Below are 18,424 nucleotides of genomic sequence, written 5' to 3' on the forward strand. Positions count from 1 at the left end.
TTTGCTGAAAAAACACTCCCTGTTTTTATCATCGCTTTAGCGTACCATTGCGAGATCGAGATCGAGGATTTCATGGCTTAAAGAGGGGGATGCTAACACCAAACTCTTTCATATGCACTCTTGACATTGAAAAAGCAAGAATTTTGTTGCACAGCTGATGAACGGAGATCATATCCTCACTAGTCATGATGAAAAAACGGTTGTGGTGGACAGTTTCTATGCCAAGCTAATTGGTGAATGTGGGGATAGGGAGCAGACTATTGACTTGGAGGTGTTGCATATGCCAACTTACAATCTAGCACATCTTGATGAGCCTGTTACAGAACTTGAACTTTGGAAAACAATCAGGAGTTTACCTAATGACAAGGCCCCAGGTCCCGATGGTTTCACTGGGCGCTTCTCTAAATCTTGTTGGAAAATTATCAAGATGGACCTTATGGCAGTTGTTTCTGCGGTTTGGAATAGGAAGTTTGACAACTTTGGCTTCTTGAACTCGGCCTACATTACTTTAATCCCAAAGCAACATGGGGTTGTCCATGTCAAAGATTATAGGCGAATCAGTTTAGTGCATAGTGCTGCAAAGTTGATTACAAAATTATTGGCCAATCGATTAAGTCAAAGTTTGAATGATATGGTGTCTCCGATTCAGAGTGCCTTCATTAAGGGACGTTTCATTCAAGACAATTTCATGTTGGTCCAACAAACTGCAAGACTTTTCCATCAACAAAAAAGGCCACGTCTTCTCCTAAAGCTTGATATTACTAAGGCTTTTGACTCGGTTTCTTGGCCTTTTCTCATCGAAGTTATGAAGCATCTTGGCTTTGGACAGGTTTGGAGGGACATCATTTGTGGGCTTCTATCCTCCTCTAGCACTCAAGTACTTCTGAATGGCATTCCAGGAGGACCTATTGAGCATCGGAGAGGACTCCGACAAGGGTATCCTCTCTCCCCCATGTTTTTTATCCTAATAATGGATGTTCTTGGCCTACTGTTTTCCAGAGCTGAACACGCAGGTCTGCTCATGGATCTTTCCCCCAGAACCCATCTGCATCAGCCATCGGGTATCTATGTATGCAGACGATGTGGCACTTTGCTTGCATCCATCTACTGTGGATATTGCTATTACTCTAGATATCTTACATCTTTGTGGTGAAGCTTCAGGTCTCCGCAACAATGAACAAAAGTCTAGTGTTTATCCCATTCAATGTGGGGATGTGGAGTTGGAAATGGTTCAGGGCCTCCTCCCATGTGACATCTCAACTTTTCCTTGTAAATACCTGGGGCTGCCGTTGTCCCTGAAAAATCTCACCAAGGATTAGGTGCAGCCTATTGTGGATAGAATTGTTGATCAACTCCCAGGTTGGAAAGCAGATTTGATGACAAGAGCAGGCAGAAAAGTGCAAGTTCAGTATGTGCTTACCGGAATGCTTATTTATCTCGCTATGACGGTAAATATCCCCCCTTGGGCTATCAAGGCTATCGACAAAATTAGAAGAGGTTTCTTATGGAGGGGGCACAAGGAGGTCAGAGGAGGGCACTATCTGGTTGCCTGGGGCAGAGTTTGTAGACCCCTCCAGCTGGACGGTTGTCTTAAGGAACTTATTTGGGCCCTGTGCATGCGGTGGCTTTGGCTCCAAAAGACTGAGCCTAACCGACCTTGGTGCAGCCTACCTATCCAAGTACCGGACAAAGCAAGGGCTTTCTTCTCGATGGTGTTGACTTCAAAGGTTGGTAATGGGGCTAATACTTTGTTTTGATCTGATAAATGGATTCATGGGCAGAAAATTGCAGATCTGGTTCCTAGATTATTTGATGCCATTCCGAAAAGAATCACTAACAAATGAACGGTTCAGGAGGCGTTGACAGATAGAAGATCGATCTCTTTTCTGTGGGGGTGTTAGTGGATTATCTTCATCTCTGGAATTTGATTTCAGATTTGGAGCTGCTACCAGATGTGGAAGATAAACATATATTCAGTATTGCTGCAAATGGGGCTTATTCTGCTAAGGCTGCATATGAAGGGCTGTTCACTAGGTCTGTTGATTTCGGTCACTATGAAAGAGTTTGGAAAACTTGGGCCCCCTCCAAATGCCACTTCTTCCTTTGCCTGACAGCGCTAAATAGGTGTTGGACAGCTGATAAGTTGGCAAAGAGAGGACTAGACCATCCGGAGAGGTGTCCTTTATGTGATCAGGAGTCTGAAACTTTGGATCACATTCTGGTTTCTTGTGTTTTCGCGAGGGAATTTTGGTTCCTGCTGATGCGCCAATTCAGATTGCATAATCTTGCGCCAATTCAGATTGCATAATCTTGCTCCTATTCCTGGTACTGGTCTTTTATGGGATGGTGGGAGAAGATTGACAAAAGTTCTGGAGATATGGCTATGAGGGGTCTCAATTCTCTTATTGCCTTAGGCGCCTGGATTCTTTGGAATCATCGGAATAGAATTGTCTTTGATGGATTATCCCCTAGTGTTTCCGCAGCTCTCTGTCAGGCAAGGGAGGAACAGCAGTTGTGGGAAATGGCAGGAGCTAAGGGTCTCTCCTTTCTTGCCGCCACCAACAGTGTCCCCTAGCTACTCGTTGTAGGGTTGTATTTGTTTTTTTTCTAGGATCATAGATTGTTTCCTTTTTCATTGTTTTAAACCTCCTTAGGAGGGTTTTTGTCTACTGGGCATGGTTTTTAAAGCGGTAAGGCGGTCCAAGGCGTTGGACCACCGCCTGGACGCCTAGGCGGCGCCTAGGCGACGCCTAGGCGAGGTAGGCGGGCAAGGCGCCTAGGCGTTAGACCACCGCCTGGACGCCTAGGCGACGCCTTAAGAACAGAGCTACTGGGTCTATTTTGGACCTTCTTTTCCTTCTACTTAATATAATGATGTGCAGTTCTCCTGCGCTTTCGAGAAAAAAAAACAGCTATACTTTTGTATAACACAAAAAACATGCCGCCCTCTTTTTTAAAATAAATTCGGAATGCAGGTAGGGGCAACGGCGCCTGCATGCATGTGCAACGTGGGGGTATTTGATAAATTCCCTGCATGGCTGCATGCATGTGCAACGTGGTACTAGTGCTGCATTCAAGTGGGAATTTGATAAATTAGGAAAATTAGAAATCCAGCAGTTAGCTGCATGCATGTACCAGGGATGGCTCGAGCCTGTTTGTGCGAGTGCGGCTCGCTGGTGCCAAATAGCGACTAATCACCTTGATCGTCACCTAATCGCAACTAATCGTCTGATCGCCCAGTGGCATCGATCAGACGATCAGGCGATATGAAAACAATGCTCCATAACAAAAACAGTTGGCAGAGAAAAAAATCAATCAAACACTAGCGACTAGCACATAGCTCTGTGCTTCTGTTGCACAATACAAGGTGTGACCACAAGGACATACCTCAACTTCAACATCCTCGCTATGCACAGCCAAATGAGCTAGTGTAATGAGAGCAGTTTCAATTACGAGAACAGATTGTGGACCAACAGCTAAGACTTCTCTAGCTGTAACTGGAGAAATATTTGAGAACTTCACCATCTTGGCACCAATGCTTGAGCTGATATAGGAAAACGTTGTTAAGCTAACAATCACACTAAAGAGTACTAATAGTTAGATGTAAAAACTCATCCTGCGGGGGTAAGACAAACACCGAACATTTTATTAAGAAGAACATGTTCTCACACGGGTCATGAAATCCCTGAACCCCCACCCAGTCATACACAGTGGTACCATATCCTATGTGAGAACGACCGTCAGGGCCAGGCCTTAGACGTGCTTTGACTTGGGGCATACGAGGGGATTTTTTTCAACCCCAGCCTAAAATTCGCTCCCACGAGGAGTCAAACTCAAAATCTGAGGGTGCTACTCAGACCACCTAACCAACTCAACTAGAGGCCCTTTTGCACTAGTAGTTAAAAGTCACAAGTATGATTCATTATCAGTTATCATTTCAGTTACAGAAAATTAGGAGATAAATTGTTAGAATCCCGTTTAGAGTTTAGGGTTTCCCACATGGTATAGAGCTAGGTATTTTTTCCTCCCCTTCCCAAGCCGGTCGTCAGGCCTTCCCTGGCCGCCACCCTTCCCCAGTCGGCCGCCAGGTCTCCCCTGGCCGCCACCCTCTCTCCCCCTTCCCCAGCCGGCCACCAGGCCCATCTCCTGGCCGCCACCCTCACTTCCTTGCCATCTCCCGCCGTCGAGCGCCCATGGCCTTCTCGATGTCCGCCGCGCCCATGGGCGCGGCCGCCGCAGCCGATCTGCGCACGCGTGCGGCTGGACTGGGCGTGCCCTTCGCCGCATTGGGCGTCACCAAACCGGAAGCCGTCAGCATGGACAATAGGCCACAGGTAAATGTAATGGAGGTGGGGGTTGGATGGATAGGTAACTTCGACGTGGTCCTGAACAATAGGCCACAGGTAATGGGGATGTGATGACACCATGAACTAACGAAGGGAAGATGAAAATTGATTGATCTCTTATTTGCTTCCCTTGATTGATATATCTCCTTTTTTATGCAGAGAGGCTTACCCCTAACCAAGATGGCTAATTTTATCTTTTACCTTAACTCAAATGGTCCTCTAAGAATATCTCCAGAAGTTTACTCATCTCATCCCCATATTCAAACTCCACTCTGCGAACAGTGCAAAACAGTGTTTTGCATGGCCATATGGGTAAGCTGCAAGAGGCGGTCTAATACAACTGTCCCAGCCCATAAGGCCTAACAGACTGCCCAAGACATAAACCAAAATATTTACCCAAAATTCTATATCAGCAATCCAAGAAAATATCCTGAATACAAGCTGCCATTTCATTCAAGGAAATGATAGCAAAAGCAAAGTAGTCTGTGCTTTAAATAATAAACTTCAAAATGTAAATATATAACAATAACAATTATCTAAATGATAGTTCTCACTTAGATTTGACAAGATAAATCTGTGTGCACTTCTCTAGCCTTGTCAAATGTGGGGGACAGGGATGATACCAAGTTCCAGCAATCACCTACATTCAATAGGTCCTAACTTCTACCTTCTATGTACAAAATGAATAACATATAAAATATCAACTGAATGTCCAACTGTCACCTTTTCAGATTAAACATTTTTAACTCTAGGAAATTAGCGGTGATTAGCTGCAGAATATTATAGAGAAACTGAGCAACACTCCTATCATTTAGAGCAGCAGGTACCTGTTAGCACTAACTGGATTGGCACTTTTTAGATTTGCGGTGATACCATGGTCTGGAAAAGGCTAAATGTACTCTACAAATTACATGTTTAAGATGATTGGTAATGAGTCGTAGGCCTCTAGTTGAGTTGGTTAGATGGTCTAAGTAGCACTCCTCAGGTCTTGAGTTCGAATCCCGAATCCCAGTGTGAGCGAATTTGAGGCTGAGGTTAAAAAAAGTCACTCACTGGTTTCCCTGGTTGTGTGCACACGAGATGGACTGGCCTATGGGGGCGTATCCTCGTGTAGGGGCTGGGAGGACTCAAAGCACGAGTAAAGATCTAGCCTATAGGGGGGCAAACCCTCATGCTGCGTGGGGGGCCATCTTTCGTGACCTTTCTCAGTCGGGGCTCTGATTCAGCTTCTTAATATAATACGTGGGGCAGTCTTTCCCCTACCGGCCTAGTTTTGAGTCAGAAGTCGGTAATTGTTCGTCATATGACTATTTAATTCCCTTCTAAAAGTTAACACAAAACCATCAAATCATAGTTGTCAATACCTACCAAACATCATTAAATAATTCATTGTGCCCTTCCCATGTTTGGAATAACACGACGATTTGCCTAGCCAAATACAACCTGACACGGTAATCAGCATCATGCAGCATGTCAAGCAAACATCCGATCAAATCCTGCAATTATAATAGAGATATCAAATTACTAATGTAGTGGAGTACATTTCAATGGCGACTCTGTTGATAAAAGCAAGATATAAGAATCACCTGGGCAACATCAGGGAACAGGCAAACAAAGGAGGAGACACAATCAATGAACTTGATGCGAGAAAACCAATCTACAGAACTTATGTCTGTAGCCCTATTTAACAAGTCAAATAAGATATCCTGGTTCTGCAGATAGTGGAAACATATCTATCAGTCAGTTGGAGGATAGAACATGTAAGCCACTCACTGAAATTAACAGCCAATCAAAATGATTGTGTTTCTCTAAATTAGTGGATATTTCAAGACTAAAGAAATGATAGCCAATCTAATCACATGATTTATTCTGACTTAAGTTTCTAATGGTTCACTCTGAGACCAAAATGTCCAATCAATAAAAAAAGAAACTGCACCAAACAAACTCGTGTTCAGTCATTGAAACCTTGAATGTATAAATAAAATATGACAAGACAGTAAATTATATAACGTGTAAAATACATAAATACCAACCTCACTGAAAAATACTTCGCGTCCTGGTTGCTTTCCATCAGCATTCTGTCCACCATGGATAGCTATCAACGCTTTTAATAAAGCATGTATGTGAGTTAAGCACTCTGCAGGTCCAAGTAATGAACTTGCACCTCTGTCCCTCATATCAACTATAAAATGGACCTGCATGATCGATGTCAACATGTTAAAAATCACATAAATGCCTGGTTGAATTAAACACGTAAGCCAACAGCATAAGTACTAATTTTGTCTAATTAAAGATATGAGCTATAGAGTACCACTAAAGATACAGTTTTAGATGACGCGGAGATGTTTCTGCAAAGGTTAAGCAAGATGGCCTGGCGAACCTGCAAAATGAAACCAGGTATTACCAGGATAGCATTGAAATAAAATTACAACAATATTAAGCAGCTATCATCAAAAAAATTACCTTCACGTCACCTTCTTTATCCACCAAGCTGTACAAAATTTCCCATGTATGAAGTGATGAAACTGAGAAAAAAGTTGAAATAATGCAAACTAGATCTAGCTTCCATTCCAAAGGTCGTAAGAAGCTACCCATACTTCCACTCGCACTAGCTGTGACAGAATCTACTTCACTAGAGTCCATCACATCAAGATCCATATCAGCAACACTACTTTTACAGTCCAAAACAGGATTTAGGTCCTCTAAATTGATACTAGATGTTGGTAGCATTTTACCAGTACTCTCTGCATCAAAATTGCTCACTAAACTAGAGATCTGACAAAACAGCTGAGAAATTGCCACCAAGAGTTCATCAAGTAATTCAGTAATGCTTTTGATAACAACAGAACAAACTCCATTATCAACTCTTGACAGATTAAATATTGGAGAAGACAGTAAGCTCTTGATTGAGGAGAAAGCAGAGCCCATTGTATCCAATGCTGAACTTATGTTAGTAAGACCATGAGAAAGTTCATCATTCTTCTTCACAACAAATGACACAATATGTTTTAAAATATTGGTGACATAATCTACTGTTTCTTGCAAAAGTGAAGATTTTTCTTCCATGGTCCTGAGAAAACATCACATAACACCAAAAGGATGTTAGGCATACTGAAAGATGACCACTATAAGACTCATGGGCACTACGTGACACTCAAGTTATAGCTTGAACCATAAACAGACTGACAGCAGTCAAACAAGAACCGATTGGTGCACTGATCTGATTTGCTAGAAAGACTGGACATGTGTGTGAACCTGGAATAAATGGGATGAATGCCAGTTTTATGGAACCACTGGAAAACAGCCTATTGAACAACCCGGTCAACCAGGCTGACAGTCGTGTGGACAGGACCCAGCCTAGGGCAAGACTTCAGGAAATAGATGCATAGGAATAGAAAAATGAGGGAGGATGGGTCCCACTTATGGGACATTGCCTCCCAATTGCAGCAAAAATTATGAATCTGAACACAACCATATCGCTGTCAGCTCAAGGCAAAACTAATTCTTGAAATACGGTGCTTAATTTCATTGGGTGCAAAAAAATTCCTAGAGATGTAAATGTTGTACCACTAACATTAAAATAAAGCAGACCAGGACACTAAAATAAAACAGATACCTTGACAACAATGCACAATGAATCAGATTGCAGAGAAGAGAACAAACAAGAACAAGATTATTCAAGTCCACTTTCTCAAACTGCTCATTTGAAGCCACAAATCCTTTCATGAATTCCATGAGCTCTAGGAGCATTGGTTGCTGGATAGTCCCCGGAAGATGTATAAGGTGGCATTTATGAGACATAACCTGTAACCAATAAAGCATCTTCTGTGACTTTATTAGTAGAAGTCAAACAAAAACTATGTTTCAAGAATAATAAAAACTCGGCCGGGGAGGGAAAGACCACCCTCCCGGTATTATATTAAGAAGAGACTGAAACAATGGTCCCGTCCGAGAAAATCCCCGAACCCTGGCCCCCCATCACTAACAGGGCGACGTCAACCGTCGATTCTGCAACGGTCCAACCGGAGGGTGGCACACAGGACATCGTAACCCGAGAGCGGTTGGGGCACAGCGAGGGGATTTTTTTAACCAAGCCTGAAAATTCGCCCTCAAGGGGTTCAAACCTAGGTCTTGGAGGTGCTACTCGAAAGCCCTTAACCACTAGGATAGAGGCCCTTTTCGCTGTTTCAAGAATAATCTCTAGGATCACCAAAGTCTGACTTACTAAAACAACAAACTATGGGTTTAACCATCGGTAAACTTTATTGAACCATACAAAATACCAAGCATTCCAGATGGAATCAACCACTACGATGGTGCTTGCAACAAATGACAGTATGGCACTAATAGCCACAATGAAAAGTTTGATAAAGTCTTTTTGATTAAACTGCTTCCAGTTGCTTCCTATAAAACCAAAGGAAACTCTCTTCTAAGAAAAACTGCTTCCATGCAAAAGTGGAACTTGTACATTAGTTAGTTCATGGTGAGTTCCAGGTTTGATGAGCTTACAATGACCAGCAAAACAGGGAAGGAAAAAAGACACGCTGCTCAAAGCATGCTTTCTTTTACATCATGTCGGAGGGTTTTATATCGTTTCATTGATGAAAGATATTCTAGTTACAAAACGAAAAACCTAGTTGTCAAAAAATGCTTCAACCTCAGGTTCAAACCAAACAAAGGAGAGACGAGGAAAATATAAAAGACTATACTGTCAGGCAAAGTGTTATTTAACATTCACAAGAACTAATAGCAGAGCTACAGAGAACAATGAGTAAAGCACCTTGGTACAAGTATCCAGAGTGATTTCTGACAAAGCTTCCACAGAGTAGGGTAGTTCATCTTTAAGAACCCAGTTATCATCCTCAAGAGACATCTAAAACAAATCAAATTGGCACTAAGTGAACAACAACATAAGTTCAGAAGCACAGTACTGTAATCTGTAAAATCTTGTGATGACAAACAAACAATATACCTTGGAATGAATTTTACAATGACCAAACAGTTGCAATATATCCGATGAATTAATTACTGGTGATGAAAAGCCAGCACACAGCGAGAAAATAGCTTCAGGAATGATAACAACATTTTGTTCATTCAAAAGAGAGAATTCCTGTCATAAAAAATGAACCAGTGATTCAGCTTGCAAATCTCAAGGAAGAAATAAAATGAATGACCCATTCCACATGAAGCTTACCGACGGACATAGTGGTGCATAGAATTCCTGTCATAATACACTATTGCTGTCCATTTCACCCCCCCCCCCAATTCGTTATTAGTGTTAACCCAAATAGCAAGCTTTTCTTGGAATTAAAGATGCAAACACACATTCGCCACTACACATGCACAGCAAACTCACCAATCCAGGAATGCCAATAATCAGAAAACTAAATACATACAAGGGAACATTCTTTAGCACTACATTGACCCACATGTGTGTAAGGGTGTCACCAGGATTTGGTAGTTGGAAACATACTCACAAATCAACTACTTCTGGCTCCCAATACCTAAACTATAAGCAGCATTGTTGTATATACACCTTCCGTTCCCAAATTTAGGATATTTTAGTTTTGTTGTAAGTCTAACTTCTCTGACTTCGACCAAGTTCACAGAAAAATGCGCCAAAACCCCAAATCTACAACATCAAAATAGTTTCATTAAATCCACCATGAAATATGTTTTGATAGTGCATTTTTTTGGTATTGTAGATGTCAATATATTTTTCTATAAACTTGGTCAATGTTAACTAATTTCTTGGACACCACATGTCATCAGTGGACCCCCAACAGACAGCCTTATCTCTTCTTCCCCTCTTGAGCGCTGCCCGCCCCACACCAGTGCCACCTGCCCACCACCCTTCCACGAATTTCCTGGTGTTTGGAATTGAACCCAACACAACAAGAGCACCATCAACTTTATTCCTGTCCTCAAGATCCTTTACCCTATCATGAATTAGCTACCACAAATGGGTAACTGAGTAGAATATTTAGTTCCATCTTTAAAAAAATAACCTAAGGCCAGGCCAGGTGGAGTGGTGAAAGTTGTCTCACTGAGTCACCAGGTTGCGGTCCGAAGCAGCCTCACCGCATTTGCGGGGGAAGGCTTGCCTCGGTTTATCCCCTTCCCTAGACCCCACTCATGTGGGAGCCTCCAGCACTAGGTCTGCCCCTTTTTTCTTTAAAAGAATAACTGCACAGAATGTTTTACAATTTCTGATCCAAAGGGAAGAACTACAAAACCGACTCATTCGTCTAGAACTTGTTTTTGATGAACAGATGGCATAAACAATACTTGCTGCTAGCACCGGAAGAAGGAATACTCAAAATGAAAGGAAAAAAGGACTTCCTTTTTGAATTGGTTGGATCATAATGCCAATGAACGGAAGAAAATAAGTACTCCCTCCGTTCTTTTTTATTTGTCACGGTTTAGTTCAAAAATAAACTAGTGGGCGACAAATATTCGAGAACGAATGTAGTAAATAACAAACTCAAAAGGTGGGGAAAAATTGCAAGGTATCTTCAATCCCGAAGCTACTAAATATGATTCAGAAAATTTACCTCTGTATATAAATGTTAAAAGAACAATTTGATGTTTATGACTATACTGTTTTATCTTTTTCCTAAATGGTGCACTATTGCGCATCAGTTCATTTATATACCACCATCGGAAACATGAACCTACACTCTAGAACATAAAGGGCAGACCCAATGCTACAGGCTCCCAAATGAGTAGGATCTGGGGAAGGGGTAAACCAAAGCAAGCCTCCACCCCTCCCCCCCCCCCCCCCAACACACACACAAATGAAGAGAGGCTGCTTCGAACACGCAACCTGTAGACTCAATGAGACAGCTCTCACCACTGCATGATGCCTGCGGCCTGCCCTTCATACTCTAGAACATATATGAAGCAAAATAATGAACTCACTTCTCAAAAGCTGGGGCTGCTGTCTTTGCCAGGCAAGTATGGGCTGTTGTCTTTCAAAAGCTGGGGCTTCCATCTTTGGTTCCGCGACCCACAGATGACTGTTTTCATCCTGGTGGAGCAGAACAAAGAGACAGATTTCCAAGGAATCGAGGAAAGGAATGAATACTGTCATTACTCTTGTCGCCTGGGAGCTCTGAAAGCGTAGAAATGGCTGTGTGTTTAATGGGCTGCAACCTGCTGTTGGTAGGGCATTACAGCGCATCTCATCGGAGTATGCTGTGTGCTGTGCTGTGCTGCAGGGCCCAGTGGGCTCAAGGAGTTGGCCCTGGGTCGTTTAGATTTGTAATGTTTTAGGGCTGGTGGGGTGTGTGGGGTCCCCCCCCACACTGTTTTGTATTGCCGTTTCTTCCCTTATTAATATAAGGCGCAGCTCTCATGCGGGTTCGAGAAAAAACTCACTTCTCAATAAGCATAGAACACTTGAACAAATTTGAAACCAAAAATATAACAAAAAAGAAGTTGCTTAGAAAATATCAAAAGATCACCTTTGAATGAATTAACTCCAAAGTTGACCTTAGCAGAGTCTTCCGAACAAAGATAGAATTGGATAAGTCACCCTGCAGGGTGCGATATTAAAGAATGGAATCATTCTTTTTGCATATTTGAAATAAAGAATAGATAAATAGTAACTAATCCACCAGTGACTGCAGTTGTAACAGGGTAATGTGATCAGATAATCAGAACTAGTATACCAAACTATTCGGGTGATTTGGCTTTTTGCTTTCGATTGTTTCTATTGATACACATTAGCACATTAGCTCTTATATGCAGTTATGCACTGATTTAGGGCTTGTTTGTTTACCCCCAAGATTATATAATCTAGCTTAAATAAGTGAGAGGTAAGCAAACAACCCAAATTATGTGGATTATGTAATCTAGATACCTAGATTATGATAATCCATAAGCAAGTCAATAGGTGCTTATATAATCTATAAGCTGGATTATATAATCTTGTAGGGAAACAAACAGGGCCTTACAATAATCAGTTCAAGATTTTAGTACACAGTACCCAACACTACAAGTTTAAACTTTTTCTCAGGCTAAAAGCAAACATCTGTGTTCTGTGTCAAGAGGGTACCACAGAAATTAAAAGGCAAGTTTTATAGGGCGGCAATTAGACTTACTATATTGTATGATGCAGAATGTTGGCCTAAGACGTCATGTTCAATAGATAAGTGTCGCGAAAATGTGTAAATCGTATTAGATTTGTGGTCATACAAGAAGTAATTGAGTCTGGAACAGTGATATACGTGATAGACTAGGGGTACCACCAATTGAAGAAAAACTTGTCCAACACCGATTGAAATAGTTTGGACATATCCAACACCGATTGAGATGGTTTGGACATATCCAACACCGATTGAGATGATTTGGACATGTCCAACAAAGACCTCCAGAGGCACCAGTGCATAGTGGCATCCTAAGGCGAGTGCGCGACGATAATGGGAAGAGAGGCAGAGGAAGACCAAAGTTGAAATAAAAAGAGTAGTAAAAGAAGACTTGAAATGATGGAATGTACCCAAAGATTTAGCTTTGAATAGGAGCGAATGAAAAATAGCTATCCACATGCTTGAGCCTTGATTTGTGACTTATATTGGGTTTCAACTCTAGCCTATCCCAACTTGCTTGGGACTAAAAAAGGCTTTGTTGTTGATGATGATGATTAGAGACAAATTAGGCCAATAATGACAAATGGCAGCATATGCATTGTACAATAACTCCGCAAGCAGCTAAGTGTACATGAATACATGATAGCTCTAAAATAACTAGCAATGCCATCTGTGATTGTTGAGCCATAAACAACAAGGTAAAACAACAAAGCTTCCATTTTAATAATAGCAAAGTTTGCTAGATAATCAAATCAACTGAAACTATTTCCGAATTCCGACACAAACTACAAGATTGGAAAATTGGTCTCAGGATGTTATATTTTATGTCCAGTTTTTGGTGAAGCCTCGGGTCTGAAGACCAACATTCAGAAGAGTAATGTTTTCCCAATTCATTGTGATGAGGAAGTTCTGGCTTCAGTGCAGGCATCTTTACCTTGCCAGTTGTCTAATTTCCCATGCAAATATCTTGGGCTTCCGTTATCCTTAAAACGTCTATCTAGGCCTCAATTGCAATCTATCATTGATCGTATTGCAGTCATGCTCCCTGGTTGGAAGGCGGTGCTTATGACCAAGGCTGGTCGGGCTGTTTATATTCAGTCGGTTATGACTTCCAGATTTGTGTATTTGGCTATGGCCCTGGACCTCCCTGCTTGGGCAATCAAGGCAATTGACAGATTAAGGAGAGCTTTCCTTTGGAAAGGCAGGAAAGAAATCAAGGGAGGGCACTGTTCCTTGGCTTGGAGTAAAGTCACTCGTCCTAAAGAATTGGGTGGTCTTGGTCTTTTTGATTTAAAACTGTTTGGTTGGGCCCTTAGAGTCAGGTGGCTTTGGTTGCAGAAATCAGATCCAGGGAGGCCGTGGGCTGCGTTTCCGCTTCATTTCTCAAAGGAAGTGGTGTGCCTTTTCAAGTCTGCTGTGTTCACTGTAATTGGAAATGGATTAAACACGCTTTTTTGGACTGATAAATGGCTGCATGGGCACTGCATCCAAGAGATTGCCCCGGCTGTGTTTGCCTCTATTCCTAGAAAGGTTACCAAAAGTAGATCGGTGAAGGAAGCATTGACTAATTTGAGGTGGGTTCAAGATGTTCAGGGAGCTCTTTCCTATGCTTTCTGGGTGCAGTTTTTGGATTTGGCTGAGATTTTGGAAGGATCCTTGCTGCAGCCCAATGTGCAAGATCGTCATGTTTGGAGGTTCTCTAGTTCTGGGGAGTATTCTTCAAAATCCGCTTACAGTGCTATGTTCCATGGCTCGGTGCTTTTCAAGCAGGCTGACCGAATTTGGAAGACTTGGGCCCCTGGCAAATGTCGGTTTTTTCTATGGCTTGTGGCTCACAACAAATGTTGGATAGCAGATAGATTGGCTAAACGTGGTTTGACTCAGTCGCTTCTTTGCCCGCTCTGTGATCAGCATGAAGAGACTATCAACCATCTGCTGGTGGGCTGCTCCTTTGCGCGACATTTCTGGTTTGAGCTGCTAAGGCCTTATGGTTTGCAGGACTTCCTTCCAGGACAGGATATAAATGATTTTGATCATTGGTGGTGCTTCAATAGTGCTCGGTTGGGTGGAATGAGTAAAAAGGGCTTTGACTCCTTGGTTGCTTTAGGCGCGTGGATGTTGTGGAAACATAGAAATGGTGTTGTCTTCAATGGCTCCCATCCAAATTTGATGGGGGTCGTCCGGTTGGCCAGGGAGGAAGCTTTCTTGTGGTCTTTGGCTGGGGCTAAGGGTTTTTCTTACCTCCTAGCTCAAAGACGGGTGGTGTAGTTTTTTTCTCTATTTTAGTTGGGGTGTTTGTCAGCTGACAAACGCTCTGTCCCTGCCCCTATTCCAGTTGTTCTTTCTGGCTAGGTGGTTCCGGTGTGTGTGTGTGTGTTTGTGTGTGTATGTGGGTCTGTCTGTTTCGGGGTATTTTTCCCCTTTTTCTTCTTAATATATTGATGCGCAGCTCTCCTGCGTGTTCGAGAAAAAAAAATATTTTATGTCCAGTCATGGTGATTTAACCCGAATTACAGGAGTATGATTTAGGAGTACTTATACTTTAAAAATAGAAGAATAGTTGAAACAGCATTACGAACAGTACTCACCATAGTGGCACAAAGGAGCAAAATAAGCAGTACAAGGTAGCTAACATACCTGAAAGCCTATCCTCGAGAAGTAACAGGCAACAAAATACAGAGCAGACCTGAAGGAAGAACAAGGAGCAATAAAGATTGTTAAATAACTTCTGTGGTAACCAAAATGAAATTCTAAACATTTAAGTCGGTATTATCAAGAACACTGGAAATGACTAGGTAAAAACATTTAGATCAGTAAAGTACTAAAGGAAAGGCGGAGCAAAGATGACAGACATATCACAGAATATTTAACAAATGAATCGATGGACCTATTATGCTGCCACGAAGGTGGATTCAACTGTTGCAAGGAATCAATGCTCAATGAGTTATTTATTTCCAATTGCAACCAACCATTCAGTTCTTGGTATAAGCAAACACTTCACAATAAGTTTGCAATTTCAATGTAGGTTCAAAGCCTTAAACTTCAATGAATCTATAAACTTAACTAGATCCTATAAAAAATGGTAACTTTCGGTTTCAGGTTTATGAGATTAAATTTTTCCACTAGTTCCTATAAAAAAATTGCCTCCATAGACTTGAAGAACCTAAATAGCTCACAAAATGGTAAGATTTACTTTTTTTCTCGAAATGCGCAGGAGTGCTGTGTGTCATTTCATTAAGGTAGAAAGGAAAAGTAACAAAACAAGTTGAGAAAGACCCAACTTAAAAAACAAAGACTCGACACCCACCCTTAAGGTGCCTAAAACTAATGCGCCAAAGGGGACACCTAAAACTCCATGACCAGTGCTCTGTTGAGAAGCTCCTGGAGCTTTTTTGCTCCTGCCCGACACCAAAGAATGCCTTCTGCGCTGACAGCCCTCAAGACCTCCTGGATATTTGGTGTATCGTTGTTAAACACACAAGAGTTGTGGTGTTTCTGAATTGCTTGGGCCACTGTCTGTCTTTTTGCTATTCGTTTTGGTACAGCTTTGAATAGGTTTGGGACTCAATCCAATGATAAACCGGACTCAGTAGATACACATACCCCTTGGCTATTTCGAATAATCCTTACAAAACATAAATAATAATCTTTATGAAACATAACTACATAAGTAATTCAATAACCTACAGTCCTACATAAGGCAATATCTTTACAGCACAACACTCAAAGGACTTACTACCGTTGCAGACAACAAGTAATCTCACAAAACTGTTTCTCTAAACTAATGGTCACAAAATTTATATCTTATAATATGTTCAGCAATTTTCTCACCAATTGCAGTGCAGTTTATCAGGTCCAAAACAATGTGAATTACTGAACTAATTGGTGGAACTTTTCCATAAACTCACAGCTACATAAAGCAGTCATTTAGAGGTTTCAGTAAAGAAGCCAGTAGCATTCAAGAAGTGGAACTTTCTGCTACATTTTCTGCCTGTAATCATCTAGAAAACTAAAAATAGGTGCAGCCTGTATGCCATGTACAACTGCCACACAAAGAAACTTCTACTCCTCAGAAGAAAGGGCGTACCTAGAAAACTAAAAATAGGTGCAGCCTGTATGCCATGTACAACTGCCACACAAAAAAACTTCTACTCCTCAGAAGAAAGGGCGTACCCAGTGCCGTAGGCTTCCCGCACTGTGCGGGGTCTGGGGAAGGGTATCTTTAAGCGCCAAGCCTTACCCGCATAATATGCAGAGGCTGGGGCTCGAACCCGGGACCTTCCGGTTACAGACGGTAGGCTCTACCGCTGCACCAGACCCGCCCTTTTCTACTCCTCATAAGAAACATAAGGATATATTATATGGACCATTTGGTCATGAGCAGAAATAAAATAGCTTAAAAATATTGATGCCACAGTAAACCCCAATTATTCAAGTACCTAGGTTACAAATGGTATACAACTCCAATTAAAGATCTACTGCATATATCATCCTAAGATAATGGTAAGATATTATCTACATCTGCAACTTATTTTTGCCAGATTATTTATGTTTAGAACCTCTGGCTTGTCCATTGAACTCTGCTGTATTTCAACATCATTGTTATCTCTCATATTACAGTAGGGTTCAGCCCTACCAATTTCATAAGAAAAGAACCAACAAACTCAATCAACGAGTAGGTAAGAAAAGAAGTGGAAGTTCCAACAAAAATAGAGCTATTGTAGAAACACAGTCCATTTTTAAACCAACAATTACAAAAGGAGGAAGAAGGCATACGGCGATGGAAATTTTTTAAATATTTGCAGGTTCCATGTATCTTCTGATAGAAATGATGTATGAACTTGGTCCTGGAAGAAGAGGAAAAAAACATTAGAAACACCTAGTGGTAGCTATAAGTTACTCACAGGAATAGTTAGAGCTCATCCTGGATGGAAAGTAGGTAACTGACTGAACTGAGAGTGGGAAACCCACCCGCATGATCATTCCACCCAGCAAAATCAGAGCTGAATCAGCCTACAAAAGTGCACAACATTACACGATCAAAGGGTACTAGATAGGTGACACATAATGTAATGAGTTAAGATTATCTTTGTAAGATGGTATATAAACAGCTTTCAAATCATCTAATTTGGCAAATGTCATGTCAAATAAGCACTTCCAAAAAATTGATTAAGATACTAATAATATTTGCAGTCCTGACTTGTCCTTTCCAAAAATATATATTACGGGAGATGGATAAATCGTGTTGAGATCGCAGCTCCAGATCAAGTTTACAGTGATAAAAGTACTGCCAAACTTTCAGAATGAAGTTCTGAATTCCAATCTATAGAACATAGATTCAGTGAAAACTTTAATTGTATTCTAGCAATTATGGTGACATTTCACTAGTTCATAAGATACCATAAGCATAATGCAAGCAATTAGTAAAGAATAACTGGGAAATACATCATTCAATTTGAGAGACTAAAATCCCGAAAAATGGAGATACTGGAAGATGTAAATAGAGCAGATAACTCTTTTCTTTAATGGCCAATTTAATTTATAAGTGTTTCATTAATATTCAAAAAACACTATCCAACCAATAGTTGGATACCATTTCATTAGAACGAGTAATGATACGACAGAAAAAAAAAAGCAATGCAACAACATAAAAAAAGGCCATATAGTGTAATTTATTGGTGCTCACAACTAGATCTATGCTGCTTAACAACGGAAATGCGTGAACAAGGGAATTCCATATGGCTTGCCAACAATCTTCAACAATTGACATCTGCAATAAACAGGTAACTTATTGGATGACAACATCAACTTTAACTTTAAGTTCATGATGGATTACAAAAATGCCAAGACTTGATTAGGAAAAGCATTGAGGTACAAAATTCAACATGATAAAAACTATAAGCAAACAGCCTGCTCAGTACTGCTTGATGTGGCTGCAATACTGAGTGCACCCAAAATATAGAAAACAGTAAAAAAAAACAGGAAACA

At 41.2% G+C, this 18,424-nt stretch overlaps 1 protein-coding gene across 8 annotated transcripts in view; it reads right to left on the reverse strand.

Moving 5' to 3' along the window:
• The window catches only part of LOC103651852 (serine/threonine-protein kinase ATM), a 126,612-nt gene that overhangs the window by 93,315 nt on the left and 14,873 nt on the right, over positions 1–18,424 (reverse strand). For all 8 annotated transcript variants that reach the window (XM_020550152.1, XM_020550151.1, XM_020550150.1 and 5 more), the window contains exons 13-26: positions 18,123–18,206; positions 17,408–17,449; positions 17,213–17,283; positions 15,074–15,122; positions 11,813–11,884; positions 9,319–9,456; positions 9,127–9,219; positions 7,963–8,150; positions 6,810–7,416; positions 6,658–6,726; positions 6,380–6,541; positions 5,933–6,058; positions 5,715–5,842; positions 3,388–3,544 (exon numbers count right to left, since the gene is read on the reverse strand). In XM_020550152.1, the coding sequence (XP_020405741.1) occupies positions 3,388–3,544; positions 5,715–5,842; positions 5,933–6,058; positions 6,380–6,541; positions 6,658–6,726; positions 6,810–7,416; positions 7,963–8,150; positions 9,127–9,219; positions 9,319–9,456; positions 11,813–11,884; positions 15,074–15,122; positions 17,213–17,283; positions 17,408–17,449; positions 18,123–18,206 (1,986 nt within the window). The remainder of the gene's footprint in view (positions 1–3,387; positions 3,545–5,714; positions 5,843–5,932; positions 6,059–6,379; positions 6,542–6,657; positions 6,727–6,809; positions 7,417–7,962; positions 8,151–9,126; positions 9,220–9,318; positions 9,457–11,812; positions 11,885–15,073; positions 15,123–17,212; positions 17,284–17,407; positions 17,450–18,122; positions 18,207–18,424) is intronic.

Source organism: Zea mays, chromosome 3 (assembly GCF_902167145.1).
Source record: "Zea mays cultivar B73 chromosome 3, Zm-B73-REFERENCE-NAM-5.0, whole genome shotgun sequence".
NCBI lineage: Eukaryota > Viridiplantae > Streptophyta > Magnoliopsida > Poales > Poaceae > Zea > Zea mays.